The sequence below is a fragment of the Ovis aries genome, chromosome 18, assembly GCF_016772045.2.
Source record: "Ovis aries strain OAR_USU_Benz2616 breed Rambouillet chromosome 18, ARS-UI_Ramb_v3.0, whole genome shotgun sequence".
NCBI classification, from domain to species: domain Eukaryota; kingdom Metazoa; phylum Chordata; class Mammalia; order Artiodactyla; family Bovidae; genus Ovis; species Ovis aries.
In genome coordinates, this window is record NC_056071.1 from 30,873,785 (window position 1) to 30,898,609 (window position 24,825).

At 56.6% G+C, this 24,825-nt stretch overlaps 2 protein-coding genes across 4 annotated transcripts in view; one reads left to right on the forward strand and one right to left on the reverse strand.

Moving 5' to 3' along the window:
* Nucleotides 1-44: 44 nt before the first annotated feature.
* Nucleotides 45-24,504, reverse strand: SNX33 (sorting nexin 33). 3 transcript variants are annotated; one of them, XR_009597092.1, is made up of 3 exons: nucleotides 21,870-24,504; nucleotides 2,161-2,254; nucleotides 45-160 (listed from the first exon to the last, which is right to left on the reverse strand). XR_009597092.1 is itself a non-coding variant. In XM_060401412.1 (2 exons), the coding sequence occupies exons 1-2, from the start codon at nucleotides 23,329-23,331 to the stop codon at nucleotides 2,229-2,231; spliced, it is 1,488 nt and encodes a 495-aa protein (XP_060257395.1). In that variant the 5' UTR covers nucleotides 23,332-24,504; the 3' UTR covers nucleotides 190-2,228. The 3 variants fall into 3 exon arrangements, 2 of the variants coding, with proteins under 2 accessions (XP_060257395.1, XP_004017886.2); XM_060401412.1 differs by lacking the exon at nucleotides 45-160 and having other exon boundaries at nucleotides 190-2,254; XM_004017837.6 differs by lacking the exons at nucleotides 45-160; nucleotides 2,161-2,254 and adding an exon at nucleotides 10,674-15,394.
* The window catches only part of SNUPN (snurportin 1), a 43,395-nt gene continuing 42,655 nt past the window's right edge, over nucleotides 24,086-24,825 (forward strand). Inside the window, exon 1 of the mRNA XM_012098663.5 lies at nucleotides 24,086-24,244. The gene's annotated coding sequence lies outside the window, so the exon portion shown is untranslated. The remainder of the gene's footprint in view (nucleotides 24,245-24,825) is intronic.

Consider the following 24,825-nt stretch of genomic DNA (forward strand, 5'->3'; position numbering starts at 1 on the left):
TGCACTCCCCCAGGCCTGTCACCAGGATAGATGGGACCTGAATTTCCACCTCCTGGAGCCTTTCAGATCTCCTCTGCCTCCACCTGTGCGGGCAGGTGGGCCAGTCTTTGTGGGATGGGGCTTTGGTTCGGCAGAGACAAGCTAGGCCCTCTCCAGGGAGCTTGAAGAAAAGAAAACAAAAACAAGAAACATTCAGAGCCCCAGCTGTAGATGTCTTAGCCTGAGTTTGGGGCTCCACAGCCTTGTTTCTCTGTCCACCTCTCAAGAGGTTGGAACAGCAAAGATGGGGAGAGGGGGACTTGGGGATCCCAAGGCTGGGGCACAGGGCCAGGGGCAGAGGGGGACTTGGGGATCCCCAGGCTGGGGCATGGGGAGAGGGATAGAGAAGGACCATCACAGCTGCTTCTGCTCGGTTCCCTGGAGATTTTCCCATGGAAGGTTTCTGCTGGTCTCTGCCCTTCCAACAGGGTTTCCCTAGTGGCTCAAGGGTTAAAGAACCCATCTGTCAATGCAGGAGACAAGGGTTCAATCCCTGGGTGGGAAGAGCCCCTGGAGAAGAAAATGGCATCCTACTCCAGTATATTCTTGCCTAAGCAGTCCCATCGCCAGAGGAGCCTGGCAGGCTACAGAGGACCTAACGAGAGGACCGAGAGTGCTTTTCAAAGGCAGAGCAAGCGGCAAGCGTTCCAAAAAGTCATCTGTCCCTGTAGCCAGAGAGAGATCTGAGACAAAGCATCCTCAGACCATCTTTCATGAGTTGCCGAGGAGCCACCACTCTCTGGTCCTTTCCCTTCAGAGGGTCTCCCAGGATCGTGGGCAATGGAGACAGATTCAAGGTCCCAGAGAAGAGCCCAGGCCCTGGGAGCAGGTTGAAGTCCTCAGGAGAAAAACAGGGGGAAAGTGGTCTGAGCTCTGGGGGCATGTGCGAGGGCAGAGGAGGGGAGGGTAAAGGGAGGGGCGTCTGGGACCTGAGCACAGCTGCACTGGGGGTGAAGGCCCTAGCCAGCCTCTGGCAGCTCAGCAGCATCACCTCTCTGCTATTCTTCACATCTGTAGCATCTGAACCAGGAATTAGGGCAAGAGAGGAGATTCCCTCCCCGCCACGCTGCTGTCCCTGGACCACCCCTCCCCCCAATGCCCTTCACATCTCAGCATCCAGCCTCCTAGGACTTCCCCTACTCTCAGAAGTTTTGGGAAGGAAACCTGGAATCCTGGTAGGTCACTGCATGAAGGGCCCCCAGAGGACCCAGGGGGACTAAGAGGGCAAGAGGCTTGTCTAGAGTCTCGCACAGCAGGCAGCCATGTGTGCGTATTAAGTCACTTCATTCTTTCTGACTCTGCGACCTTACAGACTGTAGCCCACCAGGCTCCTCTGTCCATGGGGATTCTCCAGGCAAGAATTCTGGAGTGGGTTGCCATTTCCTACTCCAGGGGATCTTTCCAACCCAGAGCTCAAACCTGTGTCTCATGTCTCCTGCATTGGGTAGACCAGAACCCTGAGCACAGCCAGCTCCTCTTGCCACATTGAAAGCCTCCCCCTCATGGAAGGTGGCCAGGACCCATAAGTAGCGGCTCTGCAGAGATCCCTCTGTACCCGGAGCTCAAAGTCCTGGCTCCAGCTTCCTTTTCAAGCCTGGCCTCTCCAATCCACCCCACACCAGCCTCACCCAGGGGCACTGCCAAGGGCGTCTCCATGCCACGCCCCTCTCTCTGGTCTGCTTCTCTCCAGAGTTCAAGGCTGCATCCTCGGGGCCCTGATATCTGGGGCCAGCCTCCACGCAGAGCAGCCAGTTTCCCTGGGAGTGTAAGCTGAGATGAAGGTGACGGACTCGCCAGGCAGGATCTGGCTCGGCTCGGGTTCCCCCAGGAGGCCTGACGACACCCTCTCTGTTCACGTGGCCCAGCCTGCCCTGCCCCCAGCGAGCTGGCACAGGCCGATACTGCTCTTGCTCCTTCAAGCCTGGGCTGGACAGTGGGCTGCCACCCAGGTGTTGTGCCAGCGGCTCTGCCAGGACCTGGGAGAGGGTCTTTGACTGGCACACCATCTTCAGAGTCCATTCTAAATGTGGGGCCTCAGTTTATTAGGTAAACCCCCTTGCAGATTTCAGATAAGCACCCCCAACTTAAGGAGGTTGCTACCCACTTTACAAAATAACTCACCATTCCTTCATTTAAGGAGCTGGTTCCTCCCAGGCACTGAGAATAGTAGCCAGCCTGTGTACAAGCACTCAGGAATGTCCGGGAGCCTCTGACCCTGTTAGACACACACACACAATGTGGGCTTGTGCTCACAGCTGTGCACCTTCAGACCTTCAGAAACACAACACAGAGATACATACTTGCCTATGTACCCCCTATACACATACACAAACACGCACTTACAGGTACGCAAACTCCGGAGTTGAATGCCCCTTGCCTATAGTCCTCCCACAGTCCCAGAAGCTGGCCACGTGGGACCCGGGATATGCGGCCCATCACCAGGTCCAAACTCACTTCCGCACTGTGGGGAAGATGGTGGAAAAGGGTGTGGGGAGTAGGGTAGGGCTTACCAGAGGGGCCCAGGTCCCCAGCTTGGAAGAAGCCTTGCCCACTACCCTCAGTGGTTTAGCCTCTTAGATGCTAAAAAAGGGGGGGCTTCCTTTGAGCCCCTCTCCTCTTTCTATGAGCTGGTCCTTTAAGTTGAGTTGCTGGGGTGGCTGTAGAACCCACAGAGCTGGAACCATTGTCCTCCAATAGGAAACAAGAGAAATCGTCCTCCTTCCCCACAACCAATCTCTCCTGACCAATGGGAACGGCTAAGGGTGTTAGCATCTTCCTCTGGGCCCTGAAGATTCCAGATCTTAAAGGGCTGGAGGTCCCTGGGCAGCAATGCCTCCCCCAACTTCTCAGGTTGGGTCTGCTGTTCCTGGCTGGCACATGTGAGGGGGCCCTGGCCAGTGAGTGGAACCAAGATGCGGGGACCAGACGTGCTGGACCCCTCTCTCTGCACCCCCTGTCCCATCCTAGGTCCCCTCATAGTTAATGTCATCCCTGGGTAATCACCGCTGGGATTAGGCATTGGCAAGGGCATTTGGTGCCAAAAATCCTGTGGGAGGTGCAAACAGAAATATACCCAGCCCTTCCTGAAGAGCCCCAGACATGCCAGTGAGTAACTACCACACCATGTGTGCCCTAACCTAGTGGCGTGAGCTGGCTGCTGCAGGGAAGCCCAGAGTGGGAGGGCCTCCGGCTCTGGCTGCTTCCTTTCTCCTTACAGAGCGCCGGGTCTTTCCATGGCAGGAGTAGGCACGCAGTGCTAATGCCGAGCATGCCCAACCCACCTCCTGCTCACATGTCCATTCTCAGTGCAATGAGGTACAGTATTTAACTGACAGCTGTTGTCATCATAAAAGGTGCCAACTCCTCGGGGAGCCCCCTGTGGCCACCAGGATAACTGGTGGGTGGTACTGTGTTCCTTCACACTTCAGATGTCCTGGGAGTCCCTGAAGACAGAAGCAGCCCTTGTGTAAATCAGCCAGTGGCCCAGAAGTGACTTTTCTACCTTAACATGGCTCCCCTGGCCCCCAACCTAGGAACTGCCAGCTCAGGTAGCCCTTAGCCTGGAGCTAAACCCAAGGCTTCCTTCTGAAGCTTTGTGAGGTCACGAAGGGCTCAGGTGTCAGTCCTGAAGTCCAAATTAGCTAGGTTGTCTAAGTCCTTGAAGCAAGGGAGGGTGAGGCCAGCAGGGAGGTCTGATCCAGCGAAGAGAGTCGGCAAGGAGTTGCCCACTCCCACTCTTACCTCCCAGCGACAGACAGGTCCCTGGACAGTGCAGCTGCTCTCGCACCAAGCCGTCTGCGATCTAGCCCGTCCTTCCCTCCCTGGCCCCTCCCCACCTGCAGAAGGAGGGACGAAGAAGGGAGGTGTCCAGCCAGGGTTATGGGTCAGTGCATCAGGCCTCCTCCAGGGCGGGACACAGCAGTCAGAAGAAGAGGGAAGAAGCCGCTAGCCGGCTACCTCCCAGCCTGATCAGGAAGTGGGGCTGGGCCTCCCCAGAACTCTCCATCCTGTAGAGGGTGGGGAGCAGGAGGGGCTGGATGGAGGCTTCCAAGCTAACTCTTCTGCCCCCACCAAAATAAATGCTGACTCTGACCTCCAGCCTGTGTGTTGCCCTGCTACTGGGACTGTCTTTGGAGCACCCAGGTCCCCTCCCCTCCCAGGTCTCAGAGGCCCCCAGCCTGGGAGAAGGTCCCAGCCTTGCAGCCCCTGCAGAAGGTCTACACCTTGTAGGAAACAGTTCAATGCTGTGTGCTCCCTCGGGGCAGGGTCATGTCAGCCCAATGCTAGGCATGCCGAGATGGTCAGGAAACATCTATTGCCAGAATACAGCCCCTCCTCACAGACCCAGAGGTCTCTCACACCAGTCCCACCCAGACCTCCTTTCCCAGCTCCCCTCATCCCCCAGGAGAGCTGATAAGGCTCCCCGCTGCTGCTCCGGCTCCCTCCTCCCCTCTTGAGCCCAGGCAGACCTCGAGTTTCTAAGGGGCAGGTTTGACTTTTTCCCTCCCAGACTTTTCTCTGTCCCTCCACACCCGAACCATGGCTCTCTCCCACCCAGACACCTGGGTTCTATCTGCTCAGAATCTCATGGGCAGAACACTTTGACCAAGTTAAATGTGGAAGCCCACCGAAGAGTCAAAATGGATTACACAGGGCAGGAGGGGGAGACAAACTAGAACCCCTACACTCAGGCTCCCCTGCTACTCCAGCCCCTTGCCAGAACCTTCCTGGCCCAGCTGGTCTAACCACTGCGAGACCGCCTGCATTCAGCTTGAAGGCTCAGAGTCCCAACCTTACAGGAGTGCCTTGCCACAGTCACACAGCAATCCGCTGGCAGAGCTGGGCCTCCTCGAGTCTCCAAACCCCTCCAGGTGCCAAGGATGCCTCTCCCAGCAGTGGGATTCCTGGTTCCCACAAAGGCAGCAGAGCAAACGCAGGTGGGCCAGGGCTGCCAGCCATGCTGACCAGGACAGAGACCGCCAAGAGCCAGAGAGCGGCAGGGGGAACCTTGTTGGGTCCTGTTGAGGAAGGTGGAGCCTATTGTAAAGGGCTGTTGAGCAAGCAGGCAGGTGGGCGAGGCTGGCAGAGCCTGGGCACTCCTGGAAGACAGTGACTCAGGCCGGAAAGGCCCCTTCTGAGTCAACCCAGCTAAAAGGTTGCCTTGTGAGGGTGTCACCTGCACAGATGGCTGGGGCAAGGTCTGAGGACTCCGAGAAGGTTCCAGGCCTCAGGACCTTCGCCCTTCTGCCCCACAGTCTGCCATGAGGACCTCAGAGTCTGGGGGCAGAATCCATGAACTGAAGGAGGGAGGGCAGAGATGGTGACTGTGCCCGCCCAATAAACTTGTACAAGTCCACCCACCTGTTGTAACTCATGATGGGATCATTGACACTGGAGAGGATAGAGCCAGCTGGGAGGAGCAGGCCGCCCGCTTTCTGCCTAGAGCCCCACTGCTTCATTTCTGCCCCATCTCCTATCCCTTCCAGTGTGTCCAGCCAGAGGCCCAGGCCAGCTCCCGTTCCTCTGCCTGAGTTAGGACCTAGCAGAGCAACTGACCAAGGCTTTGTTTCAAAGGGTCGGGGCTGTTGCAAAGCTCTTAGAAGAGCCCTGGACAGTGAACTCTCAGTACGTGTGTAAACAGTCAGTAAATGTCGACACTGTGATGAGTCTCTGTTGTAACAGCAGTTGTTGTTGGATTGCCTGGCGTGGATCCAGCATGTTGTAGGTGCTTCCAGGTTGGTGTTGCTGTGATCTTTGTCATTTATCACAGCCGTCACAGTGCCTGGTGCACAGTAGGTGCTGAACAAATGTTCGGTCTTCATGGAAGGCCAGATGCATGCATCCCCCACCTGAAGAAGATGGACGTGGGAGCGTGTGCTTTGTTGGGCTTGGGCAGGGAGAGTGAGGTGTGCAGCAAGGGGCCAGGTTCTGGGTAAGAGAAGCCAGCAGCCCCACTCTGACCTCCCGCCTCCCCATTGAGTCAGAGGACTTACCTGAGGTTAAGTCAGAGCATTAAGAGGGAGGAAGATGATGCAGAGCTTGAGCAAGGAGGACACAGGCCCTGGAGCAGACAGAGCTCTGGGAGCAGACTGAGAGACGCTCCTGTGGAAGCCAGGTCTGAGCAGAAGCAGCCCCCAAGAGTAAGCCCAGTGCTGGGCTGGAAGCACTTCTTCCCACTGCCCGTGCCCCCAGGGTCCACCCCTTATGACGCAGAACCAGGGTAGGAAGTTGGGGGCTCTGAGACCTGGACCAGAGCTCTGCACCCAGTCACCCCCAGTGTGAGTGGCCCTGTTAACCCAATTACCCAGGAGTCACCCGAGGAGCCTGAAGAGTTGGTCAGGTTGGAACACCACCACCCGCGTATGTATGCACCCCACACCCCACCCAGCCAAGGCCAACAGGGCAGGGTTGCAGTGCCAGAGAGGGAAGGAGGCTGCGCGCTCTGCCGGTTAGGACAGCACAGCCTCCCGCTAACCAGAGAGGAACAGGGAGGGGCTCTCTGCTCTGGCCTTGAACCCAGCCCTCTAAAGCGGGGGGCGGGGTGGGGGTGGGGGCAGGGGATAGGATCTGATCTCTCCCACCCATTCGCACCCACACTTTGCTTAGGAAGAGCGAACGACTCCCCAGAGCAAGTCACTGGCTCCTAGGGGGTGTGGGAGATGACATCAGGGGAGAAGAATGCATTCAGCCGTCAGCTGCTGCGGCAACACACACGTGTGTGCACACACACACAATTTAAGGGACTGCCACATGAGGCCGTGCACGCAGACATGTGCCGATCCACTCCCTGACAGCAGCCGACCTGTGCAAACCAGAACCCACACACGCCTTCTCCCCAGAGACCCAAGGCACAGCCATGTCTGGTCACCAGCTATGAGCCAGGCACCATGCTGGGCACGACAGAGTGACCCCAGGTCCCCTGAAGGCTGTCTTCTAACAAACAGATACATTTAACATCTAACTTGCAGAGGAGATTGTGTGATAGCTTGAGTTTTCTGGAAGCAACAAATGTGGGGGAGTAAGATACTGGCGCAGGGTTGAAAACTGTTGAAGCTCAGGCATGGACACACAGCTATCCATGATACTGTATTAGCTTCTCTATTTTGTATATGCTGGAAACTTTCCAAAATAGAAAGTTAAATACGTGTACATATATAATTGGCAATTGATAAGTAAAATGAAGGGAGGGGAAAGGCAGGGTAAAGATACAAAGCATTAGAACTAAGAAGTCAAGGAAGGCTTCTCCAAGGAGGTGACGTTTTAAGCAAAGACCTGAATTAACTGAGGTTCAAAATACACAGGCATTTGGGAGGAAGAACAATTATCAACCCTGGGCCAGTGTCTTACTCCCAGCATCCCTTGCTTCCAGCAAACTCTAGATATCACAGTCTCCTCTACAAGTACTTAAAAGTGCCCAAGTTAGATGCTAAATATAGCTTTTTGTTAGAAGGCAGAAAAAAGAACATTTCAGACAGAGGGGACCCACAAATGCAAAGGTCCTGAGGTATAACAAGCTTGAGAAATAGCAGCTCGGTAGGTCTGGAATTCTGTGACCAAAATACACAGGATTCCACAGTGATATCAAAGGGGCCTTGTGGCTGTGATAAGAGTTAGGAATCTCTCTTAAGAACAGCAGGATTCCCTGGAGGTTGAAAGCACAGGACAGATGTGATCTGATTTAGAATATGGTCTTAAAAAGCACTCTGGAGACTTCCATGATGATCCAGTAACTGTTTAGAATCTGCCTCCCAATGCAGGGGACGCGGGTTCAATCCCTGGTCAGGGAACTGAGATCCCATGTGCCGAGGGGCAAGTAAGCCCACAGACTACAACTAGAGTATTTGTAGTAGCTGCAAGGAGGTGCCCACATGGGGCAGCTACACATATATACACCCAACACAGCCAAACAAATAAATATTAAAAAAAAAAAACAAAAACAAAAAAAACCCAGCTCACTCTGGCTCCTGTTAGATCTTCAGGAGAAGGAGAAACAGAAGTGTTTGGAGACTACTATAGTAGTCTGGGCAAGCATAGAGACTTGGGCTTGGGACTCATGGTGAGATGGTGGGACAGATCCAGTGTGGGATCTCTTTTGAGGAACTTTGCTCACAGGTGGATGTGAAGCGAGAAAAAGAGAGGAGCTAAGCATGATTCCCTGATAGCTCAGTTGGTAAAGAATCTGCCTACAATGCAGGAGACCCTGATTCAATGCCTGGGTCAGGAAGATCCTCTGAGACGGGAGAGGCCACCCACTCCAGTATTCTTGGGCTTCCCCTGTGGCTTAGTTGGTAAAGAATCTGCCTGAAATGTGGGAGACCTGGGTTCGATCCCTGGGTTGGGAAGATCCCCTGGAAAAGGGAAAGGCTACCCACTCCACTATTCTGGCCTGGAGAATTCCACGGACTGCATAGTCCATGGGGTCGCAAAGAATCGGACACCCCTGAGCGACTTTCACGTTCACTTTCAAGCGTGATTCCAAAGCAGGACCTGAGCTTGGAAGTGAGGGCTGAGGACACAGTGGGGAGCATGTGTAGCCGGTTGACTAGAGGCACAGAGCACCCGGGTGGGGACCTCACACCTAGCGTCAGCCCCCAGGCAAGCACACAGGGGGACACCAGGCACAGAGCCCTCACAGCACCCCTGCCTGCCCCACCCTGCCCCACACAGAAGCCCCAGGACTACAGCCCCCGTGCTCTCCACCTCAGCCTCAGCACCCACAGGGTCCGCAGTCCTAGCATTTCCTTACCAACCCTCACCACCGCCTCCCATGTCAGCCCCTCGAGCAAGAAGCCTCCTGACTCACTTTCTTCCTGGACACCAGAACCCAGCCCCCTGCCCCCGGCCTCATCTGTCCAGTCGCCTCCAGATCCTGCTCCCATACCCCACCCTAAGGCAGATTCTTTTACCTTCTGAGCCATCAGAGAAGCCCACAGAAAATTATCGCTCAATAAATATTTGCTCAGCGCTCACTGTGGGCCAAGCCCCCTGCCCTTCCACCTGCTGCCTTGAAGGTGCACAGTCACCTCTACCAATCCCCACCACCTCCCCACTGATTCCCCTCGATTCCTAGCACTCCTGCATTCGCTCTACCACAGGACAGTTGCCCACTCACCCCAGCCCACCAACCAGCCTGCCAGCCTTGGAAGGGCACCTAGTGCCGTGGGAAGGGCACGGCTGTGTCCAGGCAGAAGTCAGTCCTGCCTGCCACCAAGCAGCTGCACCGTCTCACGCAGATGACTCATTGCCTCTGCGTCTCCGTCTGCTGGAGAAGTCCAGAAGTGGTTCTCACCTTCCAGACCATGGTGAGCAAAGAGACAGTTCCCGGGAATACTGAGGCCAGTGCCCAGCAAGGAGCAGCACGTGTCAGCCATTCAATGGCTGCTGTTGTGCACTCGGGCTCAGCCCTGACATCCACCCACTGGGTGGCCTTAGAGGGCTAGTCCAATCAGTTTTCTCACTCATGTAGTGGGGTAACGGTATTCCTGGTCCTGCCTGTCTCTAGGGCTGCTTGGTGGCTGGTAATCCCAGCTTCTCCTTACTGGGCCCTTGGCTATGTGCAGGCACTGTCCGGCTGACATGTTTGGCTCATAGATCCCTCCTAACAGCCATCTGGAATTCCTGTTATAAATGGAGAAGCGGAAGCATGGCAGCATTAAGTAACATCCCGACGACAAGCAGGTGTGGAGTGGTTTGTACTCAGGCTCAGCCACGTCAGTCCTGCCTCTGAGTGGTGGAGGGAAAGGGCCTTTGTGTCTGGGGGGCAGCAGGGCTATCTGCCAGAGCCTCATGCTACCCTCACCCAGAGCACTCCTTCCAATGGCAGCCAAGGGACTAAGTCAGCCCAGGAGAGGCCTCAGGTACCTCCAGGCACCAGCCAGCCCCCAGCTCCTACCTCGGGCATCAGTCATTTGCCTCCCCACCAGAGATAGCCCAGACCCTGGGAACCACTCACACCAACTCTGCTACTCTGCACCTCCCTCACTGGGCCCTATTTCCCAGTCTGTGAAATGATGCTGATTATCTCTTGCATACTGGGTGGCTGTGAAACACTGGCCATCCCATTGTCCACCACGGTACTGCTTGCCCAGGAGATGGTGGATGGCCCAGATGCTGGGAGATCCAGGCACAGTGGGGACTTGAACCCCTTCCCAGGCAGAACCAGACCTCAGAAGACAAAGGGTTCCACAGGGTCTTTAAGCAGCTTCCCAGAGCACCTCATGCTTGAATGTGTGGTGGAGGCTATGGAATGATTTTGCCAGCCGCTTGAGGTTCCCTGAGACCCACAAGGTACAAGGACAATTGAGGGAACCTGGAGTGCCCCAGACTGAAAAAGGGCCAGACACACGGAGGCTTAAGGGTGGGATCAAAAGAGCAGGTGGTGAGAAGGCAGGAGACTGGGGAAGATGAGCCAAAGGTCCAGTGCTAACCTGGGATCACGGTGGGCACACAGGCCCACTGCCAGGGTCCAGGGGCTCTGCAAGACCCACAACAATGTTTGTAGCCAGGTAGACAAAAAGTAGCAAAACACCAAAAAGCAAAATAAAATAAAGACAAAATCAAAATGAATAAAATTTAATTAAATATCTACACGACAAGACATTGTCAAGTAATTAACTGAACCCAACTCAAGTAGGTATATACGAATGATCTTTAATGAGGAATGCAGGCAAAATTTCATGCGAGTGATAGGATCAGGGATTCAGCTTCTAAAATTCAAAGTGCCAGGGGCCTGCCTCAAGTCTTCAAATGTGCCAGCCCCAAAACTTACATGCCTCCCTGGGGAAAGGAGGGTCCCAAGACTGATTTCAGATTACTTTTCTATTGGGTGGGTTAACGAGAAAGCAAAAGGGAAATTCAGGTCATTACAGAAAAATGAAGTGATGTTCCTCGCACATGTTCATTTGTAAATGGAGACCCTGAGTCACTGCAGACCTCGCTGTGCAATGCTGCCCTCAGCCTCTTCACCCCTGGGGGGCTGGCGGGACTCACCCCACCCTCAAAGTCCCTGCACATTTCAGCAGTGAGTTTGCCAGCCTCCCATTTTTTCACACCTCTGGAGCTAAGATCTGCCAACCCCTCTGGAGTTAATCAAGGTGACTTTAGGGAATGAGGCCAGAGAGCTGGGTTCAAGTCTATCCCACCCCTGACCCACTGTGTGACCCTAGCCAGGTCGCATCCTCTCTCGGGCCAAGCCTCAGTCTCTTTGTCTTGAAATGGCATAACTGCCTACCAGGGCTGCCATGTGGACCAAGGAGGACGCAACTGTGTGAGACACTGCTTTTTAAACAGACTAGACTGCACTGGGGTTTGACTAACCAAACAAAACCAAAGGGAAAAAGCTTTGCCAAAGCCCGGAGCGGGGTTTCACAATCAGCCCTTCTGAGCTATATCTGGGGGAGGTGAATTTTTATGCTTCCTCATGGTCTTTTTGCCAAGGCCTCACCATCTCCTCTTGCCCCAAGCAGCAGAGAGAGGGAGCAGAGCCGCAGTGGTGGGGAAGCAGGTTGGGGTGGGTTGGGGTGGGTGAGGGAGCCAAGCCGGCTTGGCTCCTGGAGGCCTGAGTCAGCGGGCGGGCAGGCAGGGCGGGCCTAGTCCTTGCAGGCTTGGGGAGGAGATGGTGCAGGAATGTTCCTCCCGCCCAGGCCTGGGACTTGCCCACCACATCCTGGCTCTTAGATGTGAGATGCCTGGAGCTTTGTTGAGTGGGTTCAGCCAGGGGCCTTCAGAGGCAGCCTGGCCCCAGGGACTGCCCAGGAGTGGCCAAGGCCAGGCCACAGAGCCCACTGGGAACTGGTCTCTGACCCCAGAGCATGCCCCATCCCCACTGGGTGATATAGCCAGTTTTCCCGTCTGTGCAACGAGGAATTGAACTTGGTGGTGTCAGGATGAAGGATCCGGACTGGTTCCCCCAGGAGGTGATGCAGGCCGGCTCTAGAGCATCTGTGTGTGCGCCTTCGCTATGTGCATGTGTGACTTTGTGGCCGTGCATGACTTGAGTGTGTGTGCCACTGGATGAGTCCTGCGTGCACAGGACTTTGGTGGGGCTATGAGTGACAGTGACTGAGACAGACAGCACGCATGTGGGTGTGGGCAAGTGTGGACGTGGCTGGGAATGTGTGACTGTTGCACTGTGGCTGGGAGTGCAGGTGTGTCAGCGTGTGACCATGCATGTGTGTGTGTGTGGAGCCAGGTGTGACCTGTGTGCCCATGCACCTGTGAGCCCCTGGACCTGGGTGCAGGATCACAGAGCCATCCCCATTCTCCAACCCCCATATGAGGCCACAAAGCAGACTCCTTCCCTGGGCTGGGCCAAGACAGGCTCGGGGTCCCTGCCCCCCACCTCCAAGTCCCGGTAGCTGCCCAGGGCAGAAAGAGAGGCCTTGTTTTCCACCCTCCTCCCAAGGGAGGAAACTGGAGGCAGCTGGGTCCAGCTCAGTCTGGAACATCTGCCCAGCGTGTGACTGAGGCCAGCCAGTAGGCCCAGCCACTACCAGACTGGACCCCCACGCACACTGGTCCCCCGGCCCTTGCTGAAAGAGGCTGGCCAGCCCAAATCAATCTCAAGTTCCCCCAGCACCCCAACCCACACAGAGAGAAGGGCTGTGACATCCATGCTTCCACCACACAGACATCCGTCCCAGCCTAGAGACCTCAGAGGCTTGGCCCGTCCTTCCCTTCCTTTAGCTCACATCTCGATACTTTTCCTACGTACAGCCCCTCCTGAGAAACGTGTCAGACTAAGCCCCCTCACCCTGAGGACGGCAGGTGTGGGAGGTAGCCACCCCTCTTAAGATACACAAGAGGCAACGCTATTCCCAGGGCAGGAAGCATGAACAAGGGGACTCTCCAGGCACTGGTGTTAAGAGCATCCCCATCACTCAACACAGATGAGCCCTGGGAAGCCCACCCCCTCACCCCCACCTCTCCCCATGGTCAGAGAGCTCACTGCAGAAGGCTGCCTAGAGGTTGAAGCTGAGAAGAGGTTAAGGGTGGGAAGGTCCTCAGATGGACTGGAAAATGAAGGAAGGAGGGCAGGGAGGAGAGAGGGGAAAATTCCACAGAAAGTCCCAAATCTGACCTAATTTTGACCCAGGGCCAGGGGCCCATTCCAGAAGTTCCTCTGAGGACTCTCTGCCCCAATCAGGGAGCCTCTGCTGCCTCTACCCGCTGTACCTGCCACCCCTCATTCCATGTCACGGCCGTGAGCTCCCGCAGCCCCCAGCCCAGCCAAAGCCTCCCCTGATGCCTGGACCCCAGCCGCTCTCCCTCCACCCAGTCTCCACTGCCCCCAAGAGAACCTCAGCCCCCTAGCCCTCCTCTTTCCTATGTTGAAACAGATTCCTGTCCATCCTGCCTAGGACATACCCAAGGGAACAGCTTGGGGGTCCACCTCAGTTTCAAACCAGGAAGCCAGTGCAGGGCTAGGCACCCTGGACTGGATGGCCCGGGGAAGGACACACCCACCCCCTCTCCCGGACTGGGCTTTCCTGGGGGCAAGGCTGGGATATGCTCTCCTGGAGAGACGAACCCCCTGTCTAGACTGTCCCTTCCTCATGCGACCCTCAGTCCTGGATCACAGAGCAGCAGAGCCAAACCCCTGGCAGGACTCCACCCGTTTGAGAAAAGAGGAGAGTGAGGTCTCGGAAGGGTCTGCATTGAGCTGGGGTCCATGGCCACCCAGAGGTCCCCAGCTAGCCCCGACCACCAGCACGGCCCTCCCCCCACCAACTTTTGAGGTTCTGGAGTGAATACTGTGCCCATCACGACCTCAGAATCTGGTCCAGTTGCTCCCAGGGACAACTAGGGCTCCACCCTTCCCTCCACCCTCATCCCCCACCCCGGGATCCAAATAAGGAGTCATACTTTTGTTATCTTAATTGGAAAAGGTTTATCAAGAAAACAAGAAAGAATGAAGATTGAAGCAGCAGCAGCCAGAAATAGCCATGACCTCCTGGGAAGGCCAGCAGTGGCATCTGTCAGTTTCTGACCATACTCCGACCTGGGGGTGTGGGAAGAGCCCCCTTGAGGATGTAAACGTGAGTGGGAGACAGCACAATCCCACCAGGACCTGGATGGCATCACAGTGAGCCTGGTGATGGGCAGGTGGGCCTGGGATCCCTGGGGCGACAGGTAAGCTGGCCCCTGGGAGCTGGAGGTCCAAGCCTGCCAGGAGTGTGACAGCTATGGCTGGTGAACTCAAATACCCAGTAACCTGCGGATGTCCCCTCCAGGCAGGTACCACCAAAATCCTGGGGTCTGTGGCTTGTCTCAGCACCTTGAGCCCAGGGCAAAGGTGGTCCCCTAGCCAGGGGGTGACGGGGCTCAGCTGGTGAAGGGGGGAGTCGGGAGGGAGTTGGCCTGCAGCCCCTCCTGCGGGGTGGGGAGAAGCGGGGCAGGGACAGGGGCATGGGAGCCAGGCAGATCCCCACCCTCTGTCACACAAGGGGACACACCAAGGTGCCCAAACTTGCTGGGGAAAGACAAAGGAGAGGAGAAGAGGAGTTTCTAGGCCTCCACAGCTTTTCCAGGCTGTTCTCCTCTGAATGCCTTCCCCGTCCACTGTCCCCACTCACTGCCTGGCAGGTCCTTGTCATCTTTCAAGACATACTGCTCACATGTCACCTGCTCCATGGAATTATCCCTGAACGGCAGAACAAGTGGTCCCTTCGGCAAGCTTCCAGAAGCCCATTCCTTACCATCGATCATTCTGTATTGCCCCCGCCTGTTTCTGTGTCTGACCCCTACCTCAACTGGGGACAAGAGCAGGCGTGTCGCAGCCCTGGATGCCCAGTGTCTGACCGCAGCAGGCCCGCGTGTCTACTGAACGAATGAGGGGGAAGTGGCCAGGTGAGCATGTGCTATAGGCTCCAGGGGAAGCTAAGACGCTGGCCTGGCCTCAAGTGACTGACCAGCAGCCCAGGCCTGGGCCTGGAGGGCTCCTGGCCCAGCTCTCATCCCTGCTGTGCCCCTAGCTCTAAGGGGTGAGGGACTTTCCCAGGGATATTCATGACTCCTCCAAAGGCCACCCCCAACTCCCCGCCCTCCAGGCACTGCTGGTGTGGGAAGGCCCCGGGGGCGGGGCGAGGGCCTGGGCCACTCGGTCAGAGGCTGTCATACATGCGCAGCGTCTTCTCCAGCTGCTGGCCGACCCGCTGGTAGAACAGGATCTGCTGGCGCAGGTAGTTTTGCATCATGTGCTTGAAGTCGAGCTCGCGGCGCTGGTGGAAGTGGTTCATCTCGGCCTGCAGGGCAAAGCCCACCACGCGGCAGCGCCGGCGAATGCCGTCAGCCTCCTCCTGCGCCATGCGGCCCTCGTCACTCATGCGCTGGCTCTCCTTCACCTTGGCGAAGGCGCCTGGCACAGGCAGAGTGGAGGTCAAGGGCGGTTAGGGCTCTGGTCTCTCCCATTAGCTCCCTAACCCCGCCCTGAGACCCTTAGAGGGCAGACAGTAGCCTCATTGGCTCAACTCAGCCTCCCTCCTGGACTCCAGACCCATGGTCCATGGATGTCCCCCGAACCCTCACCTTCAGCATGTCCTAAGCCAGACGTACCATCTTCCCTCCAAACCTGAGGCTACGCCAGCAGCGCACACCTGACTGGTCACAGCCCTGCTAGCTGTACTGACTTCTACAACCAGGCTGTCCCCATCCACCACAGGCCTCATCAGCCCTCATGCTGGTTCCCCATTCAGCTCAGATATCACCTTCTCCAGGAAGCCTTCTGGGCAGTCCCACTGCATCAGGCGCCTCGCCTGCTCCCAGGTGTCCTGGGCTTCCCTCCACCACAGCTCTTACCTCTCTGTGGTTTTTCTGACTGCATCCCTCCAGGTATGAGCTCAATGTCTCTAGCACCTAGAACAAAGCCTAGCCCACGCAGATTCTGACATGTGTCTGATAAACTGATTCAATCTCACCAGACTGCTGCAACAGGCCCCCCACGGATCTCCCCACTTCAGTCCCAACCTCTGAGAGGTTCTCCATAGCACCTGAAGAGCAGCCAAGCTGACTCCAGGTCTCCCCTGGCTTCCTTCTGGCCTGCAGAGCAAGGTCCCCAGTTCTCCTGGCCTGGGAGGCCCTCTGGGAGTTGACCCCTGCACCTGTTCCGCACTGACCCCATATTCATCAAATGCACCCTTTCTCTCCTGCCTCCCTATCTCTGCCTCCCGGATCCTTTTGCATAATTCAAGGCTCTGATCAGGTGCCACTCCCACAGGGAGCATCCTTCTTCCTGCCCCCATCACACTGCTGATTCTAAAACAGAGGCTGAAAGGCCACCTGGGGTTTTCTTTTGTGTGTCTCTCTCACATATAGGCTCTGCTCCCTCCTCACCCCAGTCCCCGGGCAACTAGAGGAGGCCATTGTCATAACCAGGTGACAGATGGGGAGTCAGGGGATGAACCTGCAGAAGGGACCCAATTTGGAAGAACCTGAGTGAATCAACAAGCAATTGGTGAAAGGATTTCAGTTCTGAATTAACAAGCACTTGACTGATTCTGCGCTGAAGCCAGTGGGCAGTTGCTGAGCCAGGGAGGCAGTGTGCCTGTGCCTGGCAGGCATTCCTCACAGGGCTGTAGGGAATCCACAGTGTGAAGAGTATGGAGGTGGGCAGGCTTGGCACAGAGGACAGCATGCTCCTGGAGCACTTCAAAAGTACCCATTGCACATGAGTAACAGGCTTGTTTTCAATGCTTCCCACCTCTTCCTTAAGGGGGAGCCTCTCAGGAACCTTTGAAACGTAATCTGTTTACTCTCAAGTTGTTCAGTGCATTCAGGACGCATTTACTGAGCATATACTATGTGCCAGAAATAACCCTGCCTTTAGAAGCAGTACCCATGGAAGATGGCAAGTGTGTGGCTAATCGGCAAATAGTGGCATTACGGGCAGGCCGACTCACGTTTGCAACACTTCCAGGACTGCTCACACAGCACCCAAAAGAACTCCACAGTGCCCAGCTCCCAGCCCACTCAGTCCTTTCAGCACCTTCCTTGAACCACCTCTTCTTGCCTCTCGTTCCATCCTTATTGATTCATTCAGATTCTTCCAAATTGGGTCCCTTCCCCAGGTTGATCGCCCAGACCTGGGCAGGAGAGGGATTGACTGTGGGACCAAGATGAGACACGCCCTGAGAGGCTTCAGAACTGGAGCAACCTTAGAGGACAGCTGTCCAGCCCCTACCCCCATGGCCACCTTCACCTCCACCACCACGCCGGTACTCTTCAGAGGAAACTCAGGCCCTGGTGGGAAAGGACTTGTCCAGGGGCTCCCAGCCTCCTTCCTGCCCACAAAGTGCGGGATATCTGGCCCCAAGGGAGCCCTGCAGAGCAGGAGTGGACACCACTTCTACTGCAGGGAGCCTAGGCCAAGTCCTCCAGGCACATACATGAGGCATCCAGACAATGGACTCAGGAATTGGAGAAGGTCCCAAGGGGTAGAAAGAACCAGAAGAAGAAAGGTAGAAAATAGCTGGACAAAGAAACTAGAGTTAGGCTTCAGCAAAGGAAACATACCAGCCTGGATTCCACCTTCCTGAAAAAGTCTGGGTGTGGTGGGGATGGACCTGCATTTAAGAAGCTATTGAAGGCCTTAAATAGCCCATGGACCTGGGCTTCCCTGGTGGCTCAAATGGTAAAGAATCCACCTGCAACACGGGAGACCTAGGTTTGATCCCTGGGTTGGGAAGATCCCCTGGAGAAGGGAATGGTTACCCACTCCAGTATTCTTGCATGGAGAATCCCATGGACAGAGGAGTCTGGTGGGTTACAAAGTCCATGGGGTCACAAAGTGTCAGACCTGACTGAGCGACTAAGCACAATCCCATGGCCTTAGAGGAAGGAAACTGAGGCCCAGATAATAGGAATGATCTATTGCAATTGCCAGGTATCCACAGACAGGCAGGGAGCCAGGGATTGGGGGGCAAAGCCTATGGGGGCCAGAGGAGGCCCCACCCTGCTCTCTGTCACCCTCCACCCTGTGACTCAGATGTGGGACTGGTACCAGCTAACACTAACGCATCCCAGAGACAAACCGGGAGTCAGGGCTTGGGCCAGTCCCCCCTCACCCCACCACATTCCACCTAGGACTCACCCTGAGCTGAGGACCCTGGGCACCTCCTGCCCTGGCAGTTGTCCTATAGACCAGATCCAAGAAACAGGGACAGGAAGGTTTCAGATCCCCAGAGTCTCAGGCATATTCCCTAAACTCCCCCATGAATCCATCTTGTTCCTACCCTAGGTTGAGGGCAGGAGGTCTGGGTCCTAGTCCACTGTGTCATCCAACAAGGACTGCACGTCTCCTCACTGTCAAACGGGACAGGTTGGGCTACCTATGATGCTGCTGACAGCTGCTCAGGGTAGTACAGCACTTTCGAGTTTCCACATCAGTAAAATGGGATAATGATGGTCCCTGCCTTCTAGTCAGAGCAGAGGTTTAATTGAACTAATCCGTTTAAAGTACTTGGGATGGAACTCCAGGAGCTCCAGGATAAGAGCTCCAGATGCTTTGTGCAGCTAGGTGCGAACTGCTTTTCAGTCACAGCCAAGACCCAGCTGGTGGTGGCTCAGGGCCATACGATTCTTTGTTCATGGGAGCCTAGGAAGGGAGGCAGAAGGGGAGCTTGGTGACGGCCCAGAGCACAGCGGCTAGACCCACCTATTCCCCCAGGGTAGAACTTGGTCCTGCAAGGGCCACTTTGCCTTGGCCACCTGTGAGCACCATGACCCCTCCATGCATGCTGTGTGGTCCAGGGCCTGCCTCCAGGCCACAGAGGATGCCAGCTGAGTTGGTGCGAGAACACCCAACTCCCTCCCTGGTCCTTCCCCTTCTGGCTCGTCTACCCCAGGCACCCACCCCTTAGGGAGCCCCCACTCCCATCTGTCTGACACAGTGGCTACAACCTGGCTGTGGAGTTAGAGACACTGGAGCTCCAATTCCTGCTCTGATCATCAGCCCACCTCACTGCCCCTCATCTGGGAATGGAGGGACCCACACTGATGTCTGTTTGTGATGAGTCTTAGGACAGAGTCCTGCCCTGGCTGGCTCTCAGGCAGGGGCCCTGGACAGTCACTGCTTCCCCTCGCTGTCCCAGATTAGCTATTATCAAGGGTCGCTTTTCCTCCCACAAGATTGCCCTGGTTTGGATGATAAATCACATGGTTACCCTTCTCCCTATAAGAGAAACCCCTGGACTGAGCTCCAGGGACTGAGCTGGTGGGCCAACAAGGCTGGTAGGCTTCACCTCTGCACCAAATGGGTTCCATGGCCCATTTTCCTAAGCTTTTTCAGGGGAGGAAACTCAATCGGGGTCACCTCAAAGACAACATGTGTCCAAATTCTGGTCTCCTAAACCCTACCAGGCCTCCTGTCTCCTTCCTTCCAAAGCCTCTCCCACATGCTCACCGTGTTTTAGAGTGTATGAACAGGCTGACAGCATTCAGGGCACCCAGGGCCCACCTTTCCTGCTCCTCCCTCTGTGAAAGGTCTCTATCCACAGGGCCACCATGGGACTTCTCCCCCCAGCAGGCTGTGGCTCCCCAAAGCCTGCCCAATTCTGTCTCAGCCAGTCAAGCCCCACTCCCTAACCACTGTAGTAGCTGCCTCACACAGGGCTGGGAGTGGTGGTATAGAGCCTAGAAAGAAGAATAGTAAGCCCCAAAGCCCTTGGCCGAATGGGGAGGGGTCCTCTGGTTAAGGGAAGGTAGGTGTGGCCTCTGTCTGAGGTTGAATACATCACCGGCAGAGGGCCACTGGGCCCCTCATCTTAGCCTCCAGTGGAAACTCAGAAGTGGCCTCTCTCAGCTCCGTGCCCCTGACCCAGGGCCAGAAAGGCCAGACTGACTTTATCCCTCCTGCTCTAATGGGAGCCTGGGAGCCCTGAGTCCAGGGTTGCCTTCCTGTTCTCAGCTCAGCCCTGTGTGGAGGGTCCCTAGCCATGCACATGAGCAGCTGTTTCATCACTGCCCCTGCTCACCTTTCTCCTCCTGCCCACACAGGAACACGCCATCCGAGGAGCTGGTTGAACCAGCTTTCCCAGGCCCTAGTGCAGCAGTGAGCATGGCTCTACTTCCGCACAAGGCGACACCTGCCCCAGTGGGCCAGCCGGCCCCAGCCACCACCCCTGCCCTGTCCCTCCCCAGAACTCAGAGCCGAAACTAAGGCAGCGTTCTGTCCTCAACCAGACATTCTCCAGGACTCTCTCCCCCACCCCGCCCCCTTGAAAGCCTGAGAGCTCACAGTGTCCACTCTGTGTTACAGACTGAGGAACTAATGCCCAGAGAGGGGAAGGCACTGCCCAGGGACACACAACAAATTGGGGGCAGAGCCAGCACCAGAACTCAGGTCATGTCTCCTGAAGCTGAAAGAAGGGAAGGAGGAAGAGAGGAATGTGGAGAAGGAAAAAAAAAAAAAAAAGCAGAGCGGAGAAGGAGGAAGAAGAGACAGTAAGGGGAAAAAAGAGTCTGGAAGCTGGAGAAATTCTAGAAGTGAACCTCTTATAGATGGTTGGATGGCATCACTGACTCAATGGACATGAGTCTGAGCAAACTCGGGGAGATAGAGGACAGGCAAGCCCGGCGTGCTGCAGTTCATGGGGTGGCGAAGAATCGGACACGACTTAGTGACTAAACAACAACAAAGGGGAACAAGGCTGGTTTACTACCAGCGACCAAGGCAGGGCGGTGATGTTTGCTGTCCCCCAGGCTCAGCGCAGAGCCGGCTTCCTGGCCCCGCCCAGAGGAAACCTCTCCACCAAGCCAGGCCTGACCTCAGGGCTCAGGGGCCTGGGAGCCAGCCCCACGCCCTGCAGACGTTCTTCCTGAGTTACCAAGCAGCCCTGGGGAGGACCACACCTCCCTCCTGCCCTGCCTGTAGTCCACAAGACTCAGCCACCTGCCGGGTCAGCTCCTGACTCAGTGCTCAGGCAAGAAGAGAAGCCAGGCTCATGAAGGGGGAATCGGATGGACCATGTGGGCAGGAACCTGGACCCCCGGTTTCTCCCTCAGCCCAGTCCGGGTGCCCCTCGGTGACCCGGGTATGAGTCACTTCCCTGGCAGTTCCTTGACAGCCCCACAGTAACAGGGACCCATCCTGTCCCTCCCCTAGGGAGGAGACCGTGAGAACTGAACACACGGCTGAGCTTGGGAGGTGGCCAAAATGCATGTGTCCTTGGGGAGGTGCAAAAGGAAGGGACAGTCCCAGCTGGCCAAGGACTCCTTGTGCAGCCACCCTTCTGTGGACCTAGCTTCTTCATCTGCAAAATGGGGACAGCCAACCCTCCTGAACACAGATAGGGAGGAAGCTCACAGATAGGATGTACAGCCATGAGAACAGTCTCTGAAGTTGCAAAGGCAGGGAGGTGAGCTGGTAACAAGCGGGAAGACAGGCTATGCTCTGTGCTCTCATTATCTGGGTCTGTGCCCATGTCCCCCACAAGCCTGTGGGCTCCTCAAGGGCAAGGCCTGGGCCCTGGTCAGCTCCGTGTTCCCAGAACCCAGCCTAATAACTTGGAGGACTCAATGTATAATGGGTAGACGAGTAAATGAGACAAAAACAGAGAAAATAAATGAATGAATGAATGAGTGACTGAATGAATGAACAGACAAGAAGGTAAACAGTGAATTCCATGAGGACAGGGACCAGACCTGCCCATAAATATCCCTGTACCTAGAATAGTGCCTGTCGTCTGCTAGGTGCTCAACACCCTTGCTGAATGAGCAGATGAGACAGCGACTGAAAGACTAGCTGCGCCGCTCTGCTCCATCTGGGCATCCTCATAGCCCCTGTGCTCTGCAGAGCGCAGACGCCATCAGGGTCTCCAGACCACACTGGCTCTTACCTTTCTGCAGGTGGATGATGTCAGGGAAGTTGGAGAGCAAGCCTTGGTAGAGAGACAGTGTGTCGAGCATCCGGAAGAGGTCATTCTTGGGCTGCTCGGCGAACATTTCACCAACCATTTCATAGGTTCGGCCCGTGTGAGAGATGGCGCTGTTGAGGGCCTCAGAGCTGAAGGGGGGGTCCATCTGGAAGGCATGGCTGATGGCCTGGAAGGCATTGCCCAGCTTCTGGAATTCCTTGCGGAAGCCCCCCACATGCTTGCGCACCAGCTCCGAGGCCACCGTGCTGAGCTGCAGGACACTGTCGTCCATCTTCTTGCTGAAGGCTTTGAAGGTGTCTACGCGGTCCTCCACATCCTGCAGGTCCTGGTGCTCTGTGGGGATCTGGAAGGTGAGCAGGAAGCTGGCACCCACCATCTCGTCCTTCTCGGCCCGGCGCTTGCCCATCTTCCACTGCTTGTCATCCAGGCAGCTGAGGAAATGCTGGAAACCCTCGTACTGGGACAGCACAGGGTGGCTGGTCATGTGGTCCATCCAGAGGATGAGCCGCCGCTTCCGCTTCTCGATAAAGTCCTCCTCAAAGCGACCTGTGGCCTGCTTCTCCGGGAGATGGGGCACCGAGATGACAGTGAATTTGTGCAGCAGGCGGTTGTAGAGCCAGTCGAAGTGTTTGTAGCGCCGGTAGACAGGTGAGCTGGCGTGGGTGGGTGTGAGCTTGTAGGAGATGTAGCTTTTGATGCCCTTGAATTTGGTCTGTTTGGTGGGGTCCTCCACGGAGCACGAAAATGGATGGGGGTTGGCCTTCCACTGGGGGCCGTGAGGGCCCATCTCAATGGAGTATGTCTCAGCGATCTTGGCCATCATGGGCACGTCACCCAGGATGAAGGCCTCCACGCCAGAGCGCACGAAGCACGAGAAGCGGTTGAGGTTGCGCCCCACCACGCTGCCTCGCTTGGCAGATGCCAGGCTGTCCTGCCGCTCCAGGGGTGGCTTGGGCCGGAAGGCCATGTGTTGGCTGGGGTAGGCACCAGGGTAGGAGAGGTTGAGCGGAGGATGCCCGTTGGTGCCCAGCCCACCGGCCCGTGGCTCCTCCACCACCGTACATCCATCATCCCAGTCATCCCAGTCATCGTCATCGTCCTCCTCGAAACTACCCTGGTTTGACAGAAAGCCACTGCCGCCACCACTCCTGGAAGTGTTGGAGCTGTCATACAAGCTAACCTGGGTGCCCAGAGAGCCTGCGGGGCTGCTGGAGTAGTCGGCATGGTTGGAGCCGGTGTCAGAACGGAGGATCTCCACGTAAGAGGCAGGGAAGAGCCCGGTCTCCCCACGGCTGTTCTGGCCCTGCAGCCAGCCATCCAGCGAGGTCTCACTGAAGATGACCAAGTCCTCGTCCTGCCAGATGCTGATCTCCTCCTTGTTCTCGCTGCGGAAGTCATAGAGGGCTCGCCCTTTGAGTGCCATGTCTGGGCCAGTGGTAGAGAATGCTGAGGAGAGTCCTGCCCAGAACTGAGGACACTTGTTATGGTGTCCGAGGATGCACGAGCAACTCAAGGCTGGCCACAGCCCTCGGTCTCTCAGCCCTTACTGCGGGGTCTGAGCACCCACAGAAGGTATCCAGCCTTCTCTCTTCAAAGCAATGTCCATGGCCCAGAATCGGCCCTACCAGGTCTGCCCGCACATGCCTGTGAGTCGAGAGGGCTCATGTCCCTGGTCTTCCTCCCTTCCTTCCGCAGCCCCTGCAGGAGAGAGTCTCTCCTCCTCCCACTCCTAGAAGAAAAGTCAAGTGACTGGGAGAAAACCAGCCCTGAGCAGGCAAGAATTCGACACTCTCCGCTGGAACAATGTTCTAAAATAGAAAAGAATCACTTGGAAACCACCGTCCCAGAAACTCCGGTAGCTCTGGCTCCCAGCTGCTTCTGGCTCCTCCAGCCTGGGCCTCGGGAGGCTCTCACATTCCTCTGCAGATCTCCTTCCTCCTTCCTCCTCCTCTTCCTGGGCCACTGGGTTTTCAAAAATCCAGAAAATCCAAGAGGGGCAAGGAGAAAAGCGGCAGCCTCCTGAATCGAATCCAGGGGTGGATGTGTCCGGCTTCACAACAAGCCAGGCCGGGAAAACAAGGACTGAGGCTTACACAACAGGCCGGCCAACTCTGCGACCCGGCGGCCCGGCCCGGCCCCCAGCCCTCAGCCGGCTCGGATGCCCTCTCCCCGCCCCCAAGCGGCCAGCCCCAACCCGGGGGAAAGGAGGGGACGCGACGAGGCGCTCGGGCGACTCCTGGCCACTAGCTGAGTGGCCTCTTTTGTTTGCCTAATTCCTCAGCAGTTTCTGAGCCTGAAGATGACCCTGATCTGAGTCCAAGGACCCTCGTCCAAAGGTAATCCCCTTGGTAACCGGCCCCGGAGCGCTGGACGTAGACCCCCTCCTCCCCCTCTCGCGTGCACGCACACACTCAACAGGAGTTTGGAGAGTGAGCTTGGAGAGCTGATGGTGCGGCCGGCCGTCTGTCCGGCCGTCTGTCCGGCCGTCCTGCCCTGCGGGATCCCGCCGGTGGGCGGCGGCCTGAGCCCCGAGCCCGCGTTCTTCTCTAGCGTTCGCGGCTCCTCGGCGCCGCCAGCGAGAAGCCAGATCCAAAACAACAGAAAAAAAAGGCGATTCCGGGAGGTGGCGTCCCGAGGAAGGAGGGAATAGCCGGCGGGGGGACGGGGAGGAGGGGTTGAGGGGTGGGGAGAGGGAGGGAGAAGGAAAAGCAGGCTGGGGAATTGGGCAAACTCCGCGGCACTTCCTTGCGTCCTGGCTGGCCGGGGACGGCCCGGCTCCGCCCTCCCGCTGGCCTGGGACGCAGCAGCCTGGCTCCCGCCTACTCCTCTCTTTTCTCTTGTGGCGGGCGCCTTTACTCACTCGCGGGGAGATCGGGATGCGAGAGCAAGACGATCGGTCGCGGAAGAGGCAGCCTCC

What these genes read in the sequence shown, in the direction of transcription:
- SNX33 (XM_004017837.6), bottom strand. Translation starts at nt 23,331, where the DNA reads ATGGCACTCAAAGGGCGAGCCCTCTATGACTTCCGCAGCGAGAACAAG. An exon ending in CATCATCCACCTGCAGAAAG is followed by an intron (nt 15,395 to 21,869) that starts GTAAGAGCCAGT and finishes TGCCTGTGCCAG; the next exon opens with GCGCCTTCGCCAAGGTGAAG.